The 18,270-nt window shown below is 38.2% G+C and overlaps 1 protein-coding gene across 2 annotated transcripts; it reads left to right on the top strand.

Annotated features, from left to right (window-relative positions):
* The first annotated feature begins 919 nt into the window (after positions 1-919).
* skap2 (src kinase associated phosphoprotein 2) lies at positions 920-12,642 on the top strand. Of its 2 annotated transcripts, none has more exons than XM_032554456.1 (12): positions 920-1,090; positions 2,157-2,262; positions 2,398-2,423; positions 2,638-2,736; positions 3,493-3,573; positions 4,507-4,590; positions 4,695-4,819; positions 5,075-5,138; positions 6,404-6,514; positions 6,646-6,750; positions 7,711-7,823; positions 12,289-12,642. In XM_032554456.1, the coding sequence occupies exons 1-12, from the start codon at positions 1,051-1,053 to the stop codon at positions 12,379-12,381; spliced, it is 1,047 nt and encodes a 348-aa protein (XP_032410347.1). In that variant the 5' UTR covers positions 920-1,050; the 3' UTR covers positions 12,382-12,642. The 2 variants fall into 2 exon arrangements, with proteins under 2 accessions (XP_032410347.1, XP_032410342.1); XM_032554451.1 differs by having other exon boundaries at positions 2,635-2,736.
* The last annotated feature ends 5,628 nt before the right edge of the window (positions 12,643-18,270 follow it).

The raw sequence follows: 18,270 nt of genomic DNA, 5'->3' as shown, positions 1-18,270 counted from the left end.
ATTTTATCTTATTTAAAGAGTAATAAGATATTTCTCTTGAAACTAGACTAAAATACTTGGTAGAATTTTGTGTTTTTGCAGTAGTGTAGTCTAGAAATGATGAAGTATCTAGTTTAGACATATTAATATGAGGCACCCCAAAGTAAACTCTGCTTAGGGCCCCAGAAAGGCTTGGGCCAGCCCTGGCCAATGGAAACCCTGGAAGAGCTGCACAGATCCACTGGTCAGGTAGAAAAATTGACATGACAGCTGGTCATCCAGACACTTTGCAAATCAGGCCTGGTTTGCCGGTTACGGCAAGCTACGTAGGACATATGGCAACTGCAACATATATTACTTATATGGATATTTATTTAGAAGATTAGTTATGAGTTGGTTAAACACAAGAAGATATAAGGTAGATGAAAATGAAATAAAACTTTTGGATCAATTGAACTAACGCTGCAAAAAAAAATCCACATCTGTCTGTCTGTCCGTCGGTCCGTCCAGAGGCGTCACAGCCCACTTCTTAACTCTTCCATTATAATGATTGAGTGCTTCAGTAATGCTCTTTGCAGCTATTAATTACCACTGTTTTAGATTTACAGTGCTGACATATTCATAAACTACAAACATCTTACATCAGTGTTAAAAAAAATAATAATAATTTAAAAAAATTAAACCCACGGGCGTAGTAATGTGTCCATTAAGTTAGGAGCAGCGAAGACAGTTATTTAGTGCAATAGTTATGTGATGTTCAATCGATCAAAAAAATATGATTTCCAGACTTTATTATTGTTTAAAGAGCCGGAGGACCATTAAAGCATCAGCTCCGTGTCTGCGGAGCAATAAGCTGACAGGCAGAGACCAATAAATGTCAGCGTGGCTCCTCCCGAGTGCACGTCACGCGGCTCTCGCTTGTTTATCTCCATGCGGAACCGAGTGGTCACTTTTAGAAATAATTGACAAACAGACTTCCGTGTGAGAGACAGAGCTGCTGCTGCTGCTTCCGTGTACTGTTACGTTTCTCTCTTGGCGTCCACCGAGCTCAAGCTGTCACTCCTTGCTACGATGCGTGCGATTCCCGACGAGCTAACAACGCTGATTTCAGGTGAACTCATCGATCAGTGATTGATTGTTTGTCGGTGTTTTTCTCGCGTGATTTTTCTTTCACTAGGCTTTGGGAAAGCAGTCTGAGAAAAGAGGAACCATCCACTCAAAACGAGTGATGTTCTTTCGTTATATCAGTTCCTGTCATACCTCTTTGCAGCGGAAAATCTCGCTGCTTAAGCTTAATCAATAAACATTGCTCTCACCTGGTGACCCTGACAGTCAGCTATAGTTCAAACATCCGGTTTGATGCCTTTGTGGTCTGCCGCACATCAGCGGTAAACGTACAAAGTAAGGACGTTTAAAGCTGCCTGTCAGATATTTCTCTAAAATCAACCAAAGCTTTAGTCATGACCTAACACTTACTGAACAACTCACCACGGTCAGCTTTTCTATTTTTGTGATAAACTGCAATAATTCACTAATCAAGAGGAAATAATGTTGAAAAGTAAACTTTGACACATTCGTCTGGTGACATCACAACAGGCTAGTGACAAATAAGCATTCAAAGTCTTGATATTTAAAGTTAGGTTAATCAAAGGAGACACCTGACTCGCATGTTATGAAAACAACAAGAGCACATTGCAATGGCCAGAATTCATTTTTGGGGAATGTGAAATCATATTATATATCAATCAAATTATTAAAGGATTCAAATCAGGAGAAAAGCTGATCAAGACAGAGAAAAACTTGCTTCATGCACCAACAATAATTTTCAGAATAACCCATGGGGAAAGTAATTACCAGGAAGAAAGACTTAAAATTAATCATTAATCTCAACCATCCAGGCAGCTTTATGCAGCTGTAGCGTCTCAGAATCTTCATCATCATCATCATCATCATCTGTCTACAGTCGCTCATCCACCAGGTTGTTTATCAACAGCAACTGATGAGCTCCATTCTTCCTGCAATTTCACAGATTTTGCTTTTCACTAGTACACATGTTCATGACTTTTCTCTGGAAATCTGTACTTCGTTACTAAATCCTGTGTTTTTTTTTATTGTCAATGTCTATTTGCTGTGAGGGAAAGGGCATCTTTAAATGTTTCCTCTGCTGCTTTACTTAGATTTGGAACAGTTCCTCTGGGATGGACTAAAAGCAGAAAATTTAAGCAAGAAGGCAAAAGAGAGGAGGGACACCTTTATCAAACGGATCAAGGAGGTCAAACTAAGGTAATGCCACATGTACTGTGCATTAAACATTTCCTGCGATCATGATTGCTTACAAAGCTGACATTGAGTCATCATATACTTTATCACTGATGCATGTTTTGAACTAGTAATGTCAATATATTGTCTTATCTACAGTTTCCCCCAAGATTTCAAAGACAAAGGTGAGTGTTTGTCTTTATCATCTTATTCTTTTTTTCTTCCTGTTGCAGTGTTGCAGATCTGGAGTTGCAAATATAGAATTTTGGTTTTGATTCATAAATGCTTAACTATTTTGTCTATTTGATACTTGTCGAAGTAGCTTGGAAAAGGAGAACCGTCAGTACATGAACATAACCAAATCACACATTGCCTGACAGCTCTTATTTACTCCAGTAGGTGGAGATGATTCAGATGAGGATGAGGAAGTTGACAGCAACAACGACGGAGGCTCTATGCAGTCGGAGCGGACAGACAAGGACGAAGATGCGTTCGAAGGTATAAACCACTTGGGGTACACGCAGAGCGCATTAACTGAACAAGCTGTGGAAAAACGTCAGGAAATTCACAAATCTGTGTTTGCCCCACGGAGAAAGTGACTTTGAGTGACACGGTGAGGGAGACATTCCAACTGTAACTCGGCAACACACTTGGGAAGCAATTCAGAGGAACAACTGCTGCCCCTCGCCGCCTCCTTTTAGCCCACCACCCCTTCACTGCCACCACCCCCTCTTTCTACAGCTAGAGTGTATTTTATTGCTCTCAGACACGGCCAGGGGACTAAAAATTACTGCCATGACTGAAGTTTGTGCAAAAACATCCCCTCCAGTTTTCAAGCACTTTAATCCAGCATGCTTCTCGAAGGGAATCAATCCAATATTTCATACTTACTGTGTAGAGAAAAGTACAAGGGAATTCCTTGTGGAATGATGATTAAGGGACTGTGGGGGTTTATGGGCCTTAAGCAGCTGCCACTTTTATGGCTTCTCTTTCACACAAAGCAACTATGACACAGCATTTAGACACTTGCATTGAAGTTGCAAGGCAAGCCTTGCATACTGAGAAATATAGGTGAGTGGGGCATTTATGGGTTCTGCTGTTTAATTATTGTCAAATAAACAAATGCCCCATGTCTAAGTTTCCCTGAAACTATTGTTGACACACTTATGAAAACATAGAAACACCCTTTTCATTTTAACATTTCAAAAGGATGCGTTTGATTTGATACATTACATTGTTCTTGGTCCTCTACAGGTGCGCAGCAGGCCCCGCCCGTTGCAGCCCAGGACTTGACGTCTGTCTTCAAAGCAGGATATCTGGAGAAACGCAGGAAGGGTTGGTGCTCTACTAAATATAGCTAAATAAATGAAATCTAGAACAGACTCTGTTTGTCTGGACAATGAAGTACAGTCAGCTTTGCAAAAAATATTAAGTCCCTGAACTTTCTTACTTTTTTGTCAAATTGCAGGCAAAGATTTCAATATGTTTTATCAGGATTTTATGTGATAAGTCAGCATGTTGGCGCATAATTGTGAATTGGGTGGACTCCCTGAGTCAGTACTTTGTGGAACTCCTTTTTATCTATCATTTGTCATTGAAGTTGTTTTTTGTATATGCTTCTACAAATTTTACATATCGATAGATTATTTTTTTTTAACAATTCTTCATTGCAACATAGCTTATGCTCAGTCAGATTTTATTGGAAGCATTTGTGATCAATAATTTTGAAGTCTTGCCCAGATTCTCATTTGGTTAAAGGTCTTGACTTTTACTGGGGCATTCCAACACATGAATGTGCTTTGCTCTAAACCACTATCCTAGTCTCATGAACTTTGCAGCTTCTAATAGGCTTTCATTCAGGATTGCGCTGCATATATCACAATCAGTTCATCGCATATAAAACAAGCAAAAGATTGTGGCTGCAACATGAACAAGTGTAAAAAAAAAAAAAAAGTTGCAACCTTTGTATAAGGCACCGTATGATCTGTGAAAGTTAAGGGCCGAGTCTTTGGTCTCCTGTTAAACCTTTTAACTTTTGAAAAGGAATGTTTGTTCATAATGAAGTTTGCATGACACAAAATAGCATATATTGTATACATAATACGATATATTATATAATGTATTCTAAAATATATTTGTAAACACTGAATATTGTACATAATGATCCTACTCTAAACTGTAGTATGAAAACAATGTCACGTGCAAACCACTGAAACGGTCAACTAAAATGCCTCGTTACTTTTATGTAAATCGTCTTTCTCTGCACAGATCACAGCTTTTTTGGCACCGAATGGCAGAAGAGATGGTGTGCTCTGAGCCATCACACCTTCTACTATTATGGCAGTGAGAAAGGTATAGTCTGGCAGTAAAGAGGTTTTTGTATTATTATAATTTTTTTAAATTATATCTGCATTATGTTGACCGTTTATAATGGTACTTTTATCTTCTGCAACAAGACAAGCAGCAGAAAGGCGAATTCGGCATCGATGGCTACACTGTCAAAATGAACAACAGCTTACGGAAAGACTCAAAGAAGGACTGCTGCTTTGAAATTTCTGCTCCAGACAAGCGAGTCTATCAGGTTCGCTTGTCTCACTGATACTTTTTTTTTTTTTTAATGGAGCGGTAATATTTACTCACATCAGTCATTTTACTCTGCAGTCATTGCTGTCTGTGCAACAGTTCAACACAAAATGCATATTTGAAATGTCTAAATGAGTGTTCCTAATTTTCATGCTGCTCTGTGCAGAACATTTTCTCATGCACAGATGCAGTACCACTAATTAATACATGCAGAGTGTTGCACTGTTTTAATTTCTTTTTTGTTTGTTTTCAGTTTTGTGCATCATCAACGAAGGAGGCAGAGGAATGGGTGAAACAAATAGACTTTGTGTTGCAAGGTATGAGAGCTTCCAAATGTATACTATATTGGGCTTTGTTTTAGTGGTTCTCCAAGTTTTGTATACCCAGCTTCACCTCAGTAAATGCAAGAAATTCCAAATACCAACACAATAACAGGCATATTAAAACTGTGATAATGGATTGTTTTGGAAGTTTAATTTAATTAAAAAAAAAAAAATGTTTTCTATGTGTTGTGTTAGGGTTAAGTTGTATATTTAATTTTAAACATAGGTAGCCATTTTTAAATAATAATAAAAAAAAATGGTTAGCTATAAGTTGAAAAGTCGTAGCTTTCTTATCAACCCTGTCCTTAAAGATATTATGGCTGCTGCCTAGACTTCTTCAGTCACTGTTTCAGAAAAGTGATAAATCTAGCTTCTGTTGAAGAATAACTTGTGTTGCAATGGAATCTACTCCCTTCCCAAATATATCAGAAAAATTTAACTAAATAGCAATATATACACTAAAATGACAACCAAAAAAAAAGAGTTAATTTGTAATTCTAGACATGTTTAGGGTGTCTTTTACTTCTGCTATATTGTTCACTCCTCCTGGAGTATCCATGACAATTACATACCATTTGTTAGTTATGCAATTCAGGTAAATTAAATGGCATCATTTTATACATGAGTATCTGTTTTTATGCAATTTAGGTAAATTAGGTGATAACATCATTAAGCAACTTATTAAGAATGCTTATAGCTATTTTTCTTAGAGGAGTTGGTAACAGTGTTGAGATGCAGTGACAGCTACTGTACTAGAGTTTGTAGTTGCATCTCTCATGGTTAGTTTCTCATTAAATCCGTCCTGCACACAGTACTGTGCAGCCTTGGTTAGTGAGCGGGTCCCTTTTTAGTGCATAAAATGCTAAGAAATCCTGTCCTGTTTCAACTTTCAACTTCAATGTTGTCATATTCACATTCCAACTTTAGAGATAAATAGCAATAGAACCAAAAACAAAAGTTAATTGATTTTGGTTCACTTTTGTCCACTTCTCTTTATGTTGTTGTCTAACATTGTGTTTACCTTGCAAAGGGTTTGTACCAACATTTCTTCTGAATACCATGTAAAGGCGAATCACATAGTTCCAGTGATACTTTCACCACAGTTGGGGAGTCTTGGTTCTGTTTCATCCGTAGTATCCATTTTCGTTGTTTTAGTACTAAAGGTTCACCAAAGAACATAAAATCATTTATGTGCTTTTTGAAAAAACAAAAAACAAAACATGAGATAAACTTTCCATTATTGTTTTTTGTTTTATTAGATATGTCGGGCATTATTCCCGAAGAAGAAGATGACGAACAGTTCATGTATGATGACGTTGGAACTGCTCCTGCTTTTGCCCCGGGAGAAGAAATCTACGAAGAGCTGCCAGGTCTGACCACATTCTACACTAATCACTGTCACAGTTATGATATGATGTTAAAAAATCAAATCCCATTTTCTGTCCTTTCTACAAAATTTGAAATGCACACTAATGCATCAGTATGGCGGTATTTTCTCCAGATGACGAGATGCCTGCTCCAGCCAAACCTCCACCAAAAGTTGAACCATCATCCAAACCTCCTCTTCATCCTCCTCCTGTTGCTGCCAATTCTACTGCACCTGGAGGTATTGTTTCTGAATATACTTACAACTTTAACTAATAACGGCAGATGGATCTGATCAAGTGAATGTTTAAAAGCTGAAGTGAAGAGGAAGTCGCAACAATGACAGAGGAAGCGCCTGAGAATAACTGAAAGTTACTGTACACAATTCTGGAAATAACTTTGCTTGACTTGCTCAACTTCCTCTTACGACACTTAGCATGTTAAAACACCAGAAATATCATTGCATATTTTAAGCAAGAAAATAGGGTTACTAACAGAAGCAAAATGGGTGTTGCTTAAATAGAGAAACTGCCCCAAAACATGTATGTAGATAAGTATTTTCCTACCAGGAACTCCAACACAAACTGTTTAAGCCAGTTTATGTGCATAGCCCCGTGTATACATATGGGTAGTATAAAGGGCTTTACTAAAAAAATAAAGGAAAAGAAGGAAAGAGCATTCCATCTAAAGCAAAGTATTTATATAAATTGGGTTTTTTTATTTTCAGAATACCATAATGAAGAAACACAGAAATATAAATGCTTAATCAAACAAATGGCTAGGTTGAGAAAAACAGTGAGTAGGAAAGATCTTAAACAAAGGCTGCAGTAAGCAATCTTTTTCATCTTGATTTAAAGGAGCCAAGAGTTTCCACACATTTCTGGTTTTCATATGGTTCGTTTCACATGTTTTGTTTCACATGGTTTGTTTCATATGGTTCTGAGGAGCTTAGAAACTCAACAATGCCTGCCCTTGTTTAGTTCTGCAGCTAGGAACACTGGGTAGATTACAGCACTGCTATAAAGACCTTTAGCATTTCTAAATTGTATCAATGGCATCTCAGAGCAAATGTGAGTCTGTCTTACCAATATTTATCTCAGCCAAAAAAATTGTTTCAGCATCCTGATTAACGCAAGTGGAAAATTAAATTAACTTAACTTGAAACTCCTTATATCATCTCGTTTTGTTTCTCCTTGCACAGCTGACAAGAGCACAGACTATGCAAACTTTTACCAAGGCTTATGGGACTGCACTGGGGACCACCCAGATGAGCTGTCTTTCAAACGTGGAGAGGCCATCTACATCCTGAGCAAGGTATGGATCAGGGAGCTCTGGGTGTCAGAGATCAACTGTTGTTTTCTCTCCTATAGAGGATAGAATTACGACAATTCATCTCTGAGGAAATGTAAAAACAATCAGGTCTGCTGACTAAATGATTATCTGACTCTACTGATTAGCCCATCGAAGCTAAATTGTCTAAGTCCTTAAAAGAAGCAGATTTTCTTGATATTTTACTGGCGGTGCTTGTTTCTCAGCCTGAGGGGACGGTCAGAGATGGACCTGGCTAGAGGTTTTTCTCTGGAACCCCAACACAGAGGATTAAATGTATCGCAGTGGAAACTGCTTTAGTGCTGTTGGCAGATTCTGGCTTTACTGGCACACAACATCATTCCATCATTCCCATCTGGAGTATTTCAGCGCTCTGTCACTGCTGCCATGCCAGGCGCTGAGCTGCCCCGAGCCCACACACACCTCTCATGCATCTCTATCACCTCTCTAAATAGGAATGTGTGTTTTCAGGAAACCCAGGCTTAGCATTCGGAGCAGGTGAAGACGTGTAGTGGACGCACAATTTCCGAGGCTTGTCAGCCGGGCAGTGCCAGGAGAACTGAGGGCCTGTTCTGTACCTCCACTCTGTAATCAAACAGGAGCTCTTTTGTACTTGGCTACTTTGAGTAAGCTCCAAATAGGATTTGTTGATACATTCCACATTTGGAACAGTGGTCTTGAAATAAGAGGTGGAATTCCATATTTTTACAGATGGATGTTGGATTATGTGGTATGTTAAAAAAAAAGTGTGAAATGTGCTCCATCTGAACAGACTATATTTCTTGTCTGGTTTAGTTCCTATGATGCATGCAGTCATATGGGACAGACTGCCGACAGCTGGCCGAGTAACTTTTAAAATTCAAGTCTGCCATCTAGTGGCAAAGCATTTAGCTCTTTTGTTCAGATAGGTTGTACCTAACTCATTGATCAGTTACTGTTGAAATACTGCCTTACTAACCAAAATAATAATGTAATATTGGTAGTGGTTAAATATAATTTAATGCTAATCTTGAATTACAGGAAATGACTTAATCTAATACCCGGAATAAAAAACCTTTAAATGCTGAAAAAGGGTTGGGGAGGGAGAAGGAAAAAAAATAAAGTAACATATTCTTTAAATCAGATATAATAAGGTAATTTTGGTAATAAAATTATATTCCCTTTTGCTAACAAAATAATTAAATAGAAATTATTTGATTTCTGTAATTAAGAGACTGAAATTTGTTTTGTATGTCACACTGGGGAGTAGAACATCAGCCAGACTAATTCTCCATTGACCACTCAGCCATTACTGTGCAAATCCAAATGCACAAAGTAGAAAACCCTAATAATGCTTATCAGTTGAATCCTGGTTTATTGTTCTGTCCTGTTGTGTGGAAAAAAACCAAGAATCAAGTTGCCCTTTCACTGAGTGCCATTAGCTGAAACCTTGGTGTTGGGGGTTGTGGCCTGCTCCGAGTGCAATGACCATAAAACCCGTCTGGACCACAGCCAGCTGCAGCTAAAAGCTTGGCCGTCTCCCTTCCTCTTCCACAAGTCTGCTTTGTATCCCTCCCCCACCACAGATCCCAGTAATAGGTGTGGTGTTCCAGCTACGAGACCCCTCCTGAAGACAGGACCTGAGAGTTTGATAGCTGTTCGAATAGGCTGCACAGCCGATTGCTCTCCTTTTACACGCATGTGCACAACCCTCTGAGCCCCCCCCACAGAAAGTGCAAAGAATAATTAATGAGCATAGCATCTAAAAACTCAACATTTAGGGGGAACGTTTTCACATTTCATCTTCATGAACCGATGCAACCGAAGAATTTCCTGTAATTCAATTACGACAGCGTGCCCTTTTTCGGTTTTGGGTGTTTGTGTTAATGTGTGTGTGTTCTCACAGGGTGTGGTATCATTAGTCATCCACAGCTCTGTATATTCATTCCCAAGTTGTGTCCAGCACTCACTCAACCTTAACTTATTTGTCAGCCAGCCAACTATACAATGAGGTGTTGCTGTTTTCAAAGGCTGGAGGCAGGAAGTCATCGCACACACGGACACACCCCTGTGCACCCCCACAGCCGCACACAGACATGCACACACACCACAGCCTACTCCTCCAGTGGTCCAGATGAAGTGTCATTTGGACCATGTAACACACCTTTAAAGTCAAACATTTTTTGTTGATATTTTATGATATTAAAAAAAACTATTCAAATCTTCTAATGTTTTTGATACTAATTTGACAATCCATAAAAAAAATAAAAAAAAACCCTGACAAATATTGAGAGTTGGTTTGTTATAGCTAAAAAAATGTTACCGAACTTTTAGTTTTAATTCTAGGTTTTTCCTAGAATTAAGAAAAGACGAGCTGTTTGGCAATGGCTGTCCTTGTGGGCTAGCCTGCTAACCAACTTGACAAAAACCTTAGAGCTAATGCTAGCTTAATAATGACAAAATATTGCGAGCTAGTAAATGTTCGAAATTTATTGTAACGAGCCATCATTTAATAATTACCCATTTAATAATTACCAGTTATTATGTGCTGTTCATTAGCAAGAAACACCACTTGCTTGCAAGTTGGGCTTCAGCATCAGAACTGTTATAAAAAAGATTTAGAGTTCAATATAAATTTATTTAAAACAGAAACCTTCTAATGGTAAAACCCTATCATGGTTCTAATCCTGTAATAAATTAATCCTATTCATTTCTAATACAAGTACAAACATATTTGCATTGTATTACCAACTAATGTAAATAACAGCTAACTGAACTAAGTTGAATTCATACCAAAATTTTCTTAGGCAATATTTTATATCTAAAGTAATTAATACTAATAATATATAACTATTATTCTACATTAATAACCATCACCCCCAAAACGATTACTTGCAAGTCAATGGGTCCATGAGGGCACCAGTGTCATCATGACAGTCAAGAGTTTAAATATATAATCAATTTGATTGATTAGAATTTAAATCCTTTGCATTTTATACCCTCCAAAAGTAATTTTTCTAGTGCAATGGACTATTGTAAAGTATTTATAAGTGTTATGCCAAGACTCTAACACAGACTGCAAGTGCTCTCTTCTTTATCTAAAGAAATAATGTAACACCAGAATCTGGTTATTGCTAATACTGCTAGCCAAACATATAATGCAAAGTGAAGTCTAATTCATTTAATTCACTGACTTGCAGAATAAGATGGACTCAGATGTGGATCCGGCTTGTCCCTGATTTCTGTCTTTAAAATGTTCCCTCAGTTTGCCCTCCTTCTGCCCTGTCAGAACCTGAGCTCTAGTCTTGATTCATGTTCTGGAAAGACTTTGATGTGAGGTCAGGCTCTTGTCCAAAAAGAGAGAGATGGTCTCAGATCTCCCCTCATGCTGTCTTTCTCTCATCTCAGCATTCTGACCGTCACTTGGAGCTGTCTCCTTTTGGGCTTGGAAAAATTTACGTGCAATGCCCATTGATGACTTTTTTTGGTGCCGTGGATTAAAATGTTGGTTTGCAATCTTAACGTGACAGCTGAATGTTGGGGATGGGCAACAACAAACTGTATGAAGTTGTTGATGGGATATGCCATCTTGTCTATTACAAAGCTAGCTAAGACAATTAGTAGGGCTTAAAAAATCACGTCTCAGAAAGAAGGGAAAATTAATGCTTGATATTTATATTTCCAGAGAAAATATCTTTGTTTTAAAATGACCAATAAAACTTGACAGTTAAAGCAGGATGTAAAATAACAGAGAATGTGACACAAAACAGCCCAAATAGAATGGAAACAATGGACAAAATGAACACAAAAATGTATATTTTAGGACTGTTGCTGGATAGAAAATGACGAGTAAGATATTAAAAGTGAAACACCAATCAAGTTCAATCAAAACAGCAAGCTAAGTGAAAGATATAATAATAATAATATAACTATGTTACAACTGAACACAATTTTAAGTCAGAGGCAGAGGGCCTATAAAAAGGACAGAATGATTTAATTTCTAGAGCTAAAATGGTCACAAAGAGATAGTTAATGGACACTAAGAAGAGCAACAAAAATAAATGTAAATCTACATCAGAGAAAAATCAGAAACTTAGCAGAAAGATCCCAAGTGAAATGCAAATCAAGCAAATGATAAATGATCAAAAACTGGCTTAAAGACAAATCAGAGAAAATACTTTGTCTAAATTTTGACAAATAATAAAAAATTAAAAAGCCTCGAAGCCATTATAAAGTCATTTGGATCACTGTGTGTGTGGAGTCTCATCAGATCATCTTTTAAGCCACTGCTTTTTATCCCTTTGTGTGCCGAGGGCCTTTTATTTCAATATTACAACCTGAGATTGACAATTACGCAGAGGCTCCTGGGTGTGATTCAGCCTGTAATTACTTTTTTTTTTCTTGCTAATGATTAATTAAACAGTTTAAGTAAAGGCAGTCATGCCTATTATTCTTGTTCCTTTGCTTCTAGGAGTACAACAATTTCGGCTGGTGGGTCGGAGAGAAGAACGGAGCGATCGGCATCGTTCCTAGAGACTACCTGTTGGAGCTGTACGCTATGTAAACGCTCTATGCTGCTGAGACTCCTGCTTAATACACTTACCTGCTGTTTCATATATCGAATGTTAGGGTTGGGGGCTGGGAGGGTTCTGAGATAAGTCCAGTGTTTCAATATTAGCAAGGCTGATGATTATAAAGATGCCAATTTGACTGAAAGTATATTTCCAGCATTTTTCTGCACTTTTGTATTTATTTTCTGTTAAAATTATTTGTGATACTTTTCTGGAGTTGCTTTTGGCAAAGATAATAAAAATTCAAACACTCACTGATGCTTTTTTATTTATATATATATATATATATATATATATATATATATATATATATATATATATATATATATGTATATTTCCCCTTTTTTTTTACGCCACAAGGTGGCAATCTAGTTCCTTATAGAATCATAAGTGACCTTTGTGACGGAGCAAAAATCCTTACCTGAGGTTTACAAGCCATATTAACAAGAATATACAGTATATAACCCACCTATTTTAGCAATACTAACGGATCTCCAATGTACAATTTTTTAACATAGAAGGCTAAAACGTGGTTCATCAAAATAGATATTTTTTTTGTCATATGTTCAGCATTTCTGTCCCACGCTTCAAAGCGACCTTTTATTTAAAGCACCTGGGAGACTTTGCTGGGCAGAGGATCACAGCGGCGGCAGATGGGAGGTTGTGCCGCCTGCCTGACTGTAACAGCTGAGGTGCACTAATAGGACAGGCAGCCACACAGAAAGCCGGGATGCTTATCGCCCTCTGAGGAGCTGTTTGACAGCAGGAGAGTCGGCGTTAGCAGTGCAGTGTCCCTCTGAGGTTAGATACATATACTGTACGTGTGTTTTTCTTTTCTTTTTTTTTTCCCGTTATTCCAAAACTGGGCTTCAATTTTAATGCACTCCGACAACATGGCCTTGTCAGGGGTTTTCTCAAGGTTTTGAGTCGGGGGAAGAGAGTAGTGAGAAATGGAAAGAAAAATGCATTCATCAACCAATAACACACTGTATCTATTTTTTCTATTTTCTGGCTGCTGTCTCTCTGCTTTGTTCGAGTTGAGTGATGAGCCACAGTCCTCTGTCCTCTGGGTGACATTCAAAGAAAACATAAATCCTGACTTTTATGGTATAGTGCAGCAATAAAGCTTCCCTTCTAATTGAAGATGTAATGAATTACTATAATTACTTATTGAATATACAGCACTGGAAATGGAGAAGAATGGCTTTGTTTTTTGTCAATGTAGAAAAACTAACAAGAGATATGACATTAGAAGCCATCTTTGTGTTTAAATCTTTAATTCTATCAAATATCATTTGTGAATTTTAAGCCCAGAACAATAAGGCTGTGCAAAATTGTTCACATGCTTTCACTTTTTTTTTATAGCTTTTCACATTCCAAACACAGACTTTAATAAAGCTTATTTGGAATTTCATATTAAAAACCAACAGAAAATCTTTATGTTATTGTGAAGCTGAAGGAAAACTAAGCATTGTTAACAAATAAGTATGAAAGGTGTGGCTTATATTTATCCCACCTTTGTGGAAACTTATGGCATCTCAAACATTTGTCTATTCTTCGCTGCACAATAGCTCAAGCTATGTTGAGGTATTTGGGTGGAAAATATTTGCGATTTTTCCCGATTTCAGGCCTTGACTTTGACTGGGCCATTTTTGCATATAAATATGTTCTGATCTAAGCCATCCCATTGTTGCCCCAGCTGCCTGTTTGATCTGTTCTGCAGGAAGGTGGATCTTTGCCTCAGCTCCAAATCCTTTGTCTATAACTCCAGCTTCCACAGCATGATGCTGCCACCACCGTTCTTCCCCATTGGGATAGTGTGCTCAGTGTGCTACGCCGTGTTAGTTTCTCTCCACAGATATTTTGCAGGTTGGCCGAAAAGCTACATTTCGTCTGATTAGACCAGCGTTTTCCATATGGTCTTTAAGCAGAACTTTTCTTATTCATCAATGGCTTTGCTCTTGTCACACTTTCACATCTGGTCATGAAAACACGTAGTGGTCCTGTCAACAGGTTCCTCCACCTTGGCTCAGCTGTGAACCTCTGTGGGCTCCTCCAGAATCACCATGGGCATTTTGTCAGTTTCCCTTAATAATGATCTCATTGTTTAGCTTACGGGTTTAAATACATGTCTTGGGTTTGCAGCTGTGCTGTAGTTTTTCTCTTTTCATGAATTGAACAGTGATGTGAGACGTTAAATACTTGGAATATGTGCTAACCCTGCTGTAAACCTATTCACTTCTTTATTTCTGACCTGTGCCTGTTGGTTTTTACGGTGCACTAATGTTATCTAACAAACCTCAGGCCTGCACAGAACGGCTTTATACTGTGAATGAATTAGAAACAGGCAAATGCACACAGCTTAACGTGGTTGCATTGGATTTTATTTATAGGTAAAGGGAGTAGGATATGAATGCGTGCAACATTATTTGTTAAAAAAATGTCACAAAACACAATCATACTCTCATTTCTGCAACTTTGTCATATAAATTACCCTACACATATTAAAATCTATGCTTGTAACATGATGAAATGGGACAAGGTTCAAGGTATGACTACTGCAGTGAAACATTGCCTTCATTACTGAAATAGGGCCAGTGTTTGCCCTTTTGACCCCTGCTTTTTACATATTTGGCAATGGGTCACCTAGTCAGTGGCAAACAAGGCTAAAAGCTGCCTCTCATCTTTAAGTGCCAATAAAAAAATATCCTTAATGCGTGACAACTTCAACCCCCCTGTCTCTTGTTAGTTCTGGACAGGCACATCTTCAATATATACAGGCGCTTCTAATGCAATTTAAAATCAAGATATAATGTTTAAAGGATAAATGCCACCATCTCATTAATCCTCCAGCGCAGTAAATAACACTAATGATACCAGAATATCACTAATTAATACTTTTCCCCCATAAAAACACACCTTCATGAGCTGAATATATATGAACAGAGCTGTTGGGGGATAATAATGAATATATTTTGGGTTTGATGGTACACGAAGCTGTCAGTTTTCACAGCTGCTTTACAGCTCAGATAAAGCAATTCCAAAACATTTTAACTAACATAAATTATCAATAAAACTTGATCATTTTCATCAACATTGTTTGTTGGCTGCAAATAATGTCCTGATATTAGTGCTCTCTTGTTTGTTGACTATTACCAAGCACAGAGTAAGAGTGCCGATGGTTGATCTATGCTGCTCTCCATGACTTAATCCGGATCAGTCCGTCAGCTGTTGGATTATTGGGCAGGTCACTAAGCGGCAGGTCTCACCTCAGCTTCGTGGAGAGTTTCTGTCAGGAATAACTCAGGCTTTATTTATGTGATAACTCCAAGCTTTTTGCAGGATATGTATCACCTATCCCACTCCAGATAATGCCCCATATATCAGGATTCAATTAAAGCTCTTCACCCCACATCTGCGTTTGAACCTTAAAATCTAAAATGGTCACTTTTTAACTGCAAGTCACTATTAATAGAGGTCAGTTTCATTTAACATAATTCAGCAGCAGATGGAGTACAGTTTGGTTTATGACATTTTCAAAGATGTGACACATTTAAAGTGAAACTTACGGAAGTCATGACATACAGAGCCCTGGAGAAATTTTTATGCCTTTTGAACTTTTTGGTACTTTGTCTTGCTGCAACCACAAATGTATAGTATTTTATTGGAATTTTATATGATTGACCAATAAGAAAGACATGCATAATTATGAAGTTGAAGGAAAATGAAATGTCTTTTTGTTCTGGGACAGGAAAACGGGTCAGAGTTGATGGGCAAACTGGATTAATCTAAATAAAAGACATCAATGGCAGACAGACAGAAGTTGCAAAAGACAAGAGACGGGGATTAAAGTTCACTTCCCAGTAGATCAGTGGCTCTAGTCATGCTTCCAGAGATGCAATGGAATGGTTTGGATCAGGATTATGGCCCCCAGATCATTTGCAGCCGCCAGCAGATATTTGACTCCGACTGCAGTTCATGAATGGTACAAGTCAGGTCTGCCAAAAAACACGTGCAACCTTTGTTTATTAGTCGATTTACTGTACTCCATTCCACAATTCACCACCCACTCAGCAGGGGAATGGCATTCAGGCCAGACTTGCGGCGTTCACCTGGTAGCTGCGTTGAAATGAGGTTGGATCAGTTTCACACCATAAATGAACTGCTCTGGAGTTTATTTGGAACAGAACCACACCTCAAATGGCTCAGCTACCTACGCAGTCAAGTTCTGTTCCAAATAATGAGGTCATTATTTGAAGCAGAGACGCATCTAAAAGTTGAAGGACAGCGGCCCTTGAGAAGTGAATTTAAGGACCCCTGCTGTAGAGAATCTGTGGCAAGATGTGACAATTGATGTTTCTAGATACTCTTCATTTAATATAATCACCCATTATTCCTTGCAATATAGCTCACGCTCAAAGATATAAGGTGGTAGAGACGTAATGTAAGAGATTTACAGCTTTACCTGCAGTGAAAAGTGGTTTTATAACTATAGGAATATAGTTTGGGGAATTTTTCATTATTAAAAAAAAGGAAAAGAAAACTATGTTTCATTTACCTTCCACTTTACAATTACATGCCGTTTTATGTTGGCATGTGACATATAAAATACATTTAAATTTCTGGTTGTACTCTAATTTCATAAAAAAAGTCCAAGAGATATGAATACTTTTGTTGGGCAGACTTTCTGTCATATGTAAAGGTATGGAGTTCTTTTAAAACGTGTTTTATTGCACTTTTATTTTTATACAAGAAATTAGTTGCCAATAAGTATGAAACTGAATAGGCTTTTTATAGGCACCACATGGTGTAAGATAGCATTGCCTTCTGTCTTACAGTCTTCCTTCAGAGAGACAAGTAGTTTAAAGGTATCAGTCAGTTTTTCTTGCATTAGCGGTCAGAATGCCACCTTAATGCACATAACACACCAGCTGATCCTTAATGAAGCTGTTACTGCTGTGAGTTGGTCAGTCATTTCTCTCGCATACTCTCCAGTATACATCACCACCGCAGACAGGACTCGCGTTCCAGTGTGTGAGGTTGGCAGCCAAAGCTGTCACGAAGACCAGAGCTATGCCGCTTACATCTGAGTTGAGATAAATCAGGCTTATCAAAGTGACAGGTGTTTGTTCACCTGCCATAAACATCTCCCACATCTCGCTCCTGCTCATGTCTTTGCAGATTATTTACTAGTCTGCGGGCACCACAGCCTGCCCCCCTGTTTACTCTCTTGTTGTAGCTCTGATAACAGGTCAGCGATCGACAGCTGATTTACAGTACTAGTTAGCAAAGTGAGTAATGATCCGGGAAGCTTTGGGAGGACAGCTTGTAATCAGCAGAGGTCAGAGAACCACGTGAGGCTCTAACTGTAATTACAGACCTCTGCAGTCTTCACACCCACATAAACTGCAGCTGAGTGACTGTCATTCCTTTGCAAACCAATCAGCCTCATCTCCTCTTACTTTTCCTTCTTTGCTTCCCTAAGTTCTGTGCCTCCAGTTTCCTCTTGAGTTTCTATGTCAGCTCTTTATATAGCCAGTCCTTGTAAGACAACCTCTTGGAGGAAGTAAAGGTGGTAAGGCTAAATTACAAGAGCTGCCCGGAGTAACTTAGAACCTTGGATAAGATGTGGTTGCCATCATTCCTCTTCTGTGTCAGCTTTAGTATGTGACCAGGTTTGAGTTAATGTGAGCTGATTTAATGCTCAGGCAACAGATGAACCTGCTAATCACGACAAAGTGGCATAAGCACACCATGACTCTAGACTTTGTCAGATATTCACTAGATTTTAGTGAATCTAGTGCTGAGTTCGACAAAAATCCTACGATTGCATGAAGAGAATATCATTTGAAAGCAAAAAGGTATAAACTTAGCCACTTATT

Source organism: Xiphophorus hellerii, chromosome 3, assembly GCF_003331165.1.
Source record: "Xiphophorus hellerii strain 12219 chromosome 3, Xiphophorus_hellerii-4.1, whole genome shotgun sequence".
Classification (NCBI taxonomy): domain Eukaryota; kingdom Metazoa; phylum Chordata; class Actinopteri; order Cyprinodontiformes; family Poeciliidae; genus Xiphophorus; species Xiphophorus hellerii.
Note: the sequence above shows the minus strand (reverse complement) of the source record. Positions and strands in the feature narration are given on the sequence as shown.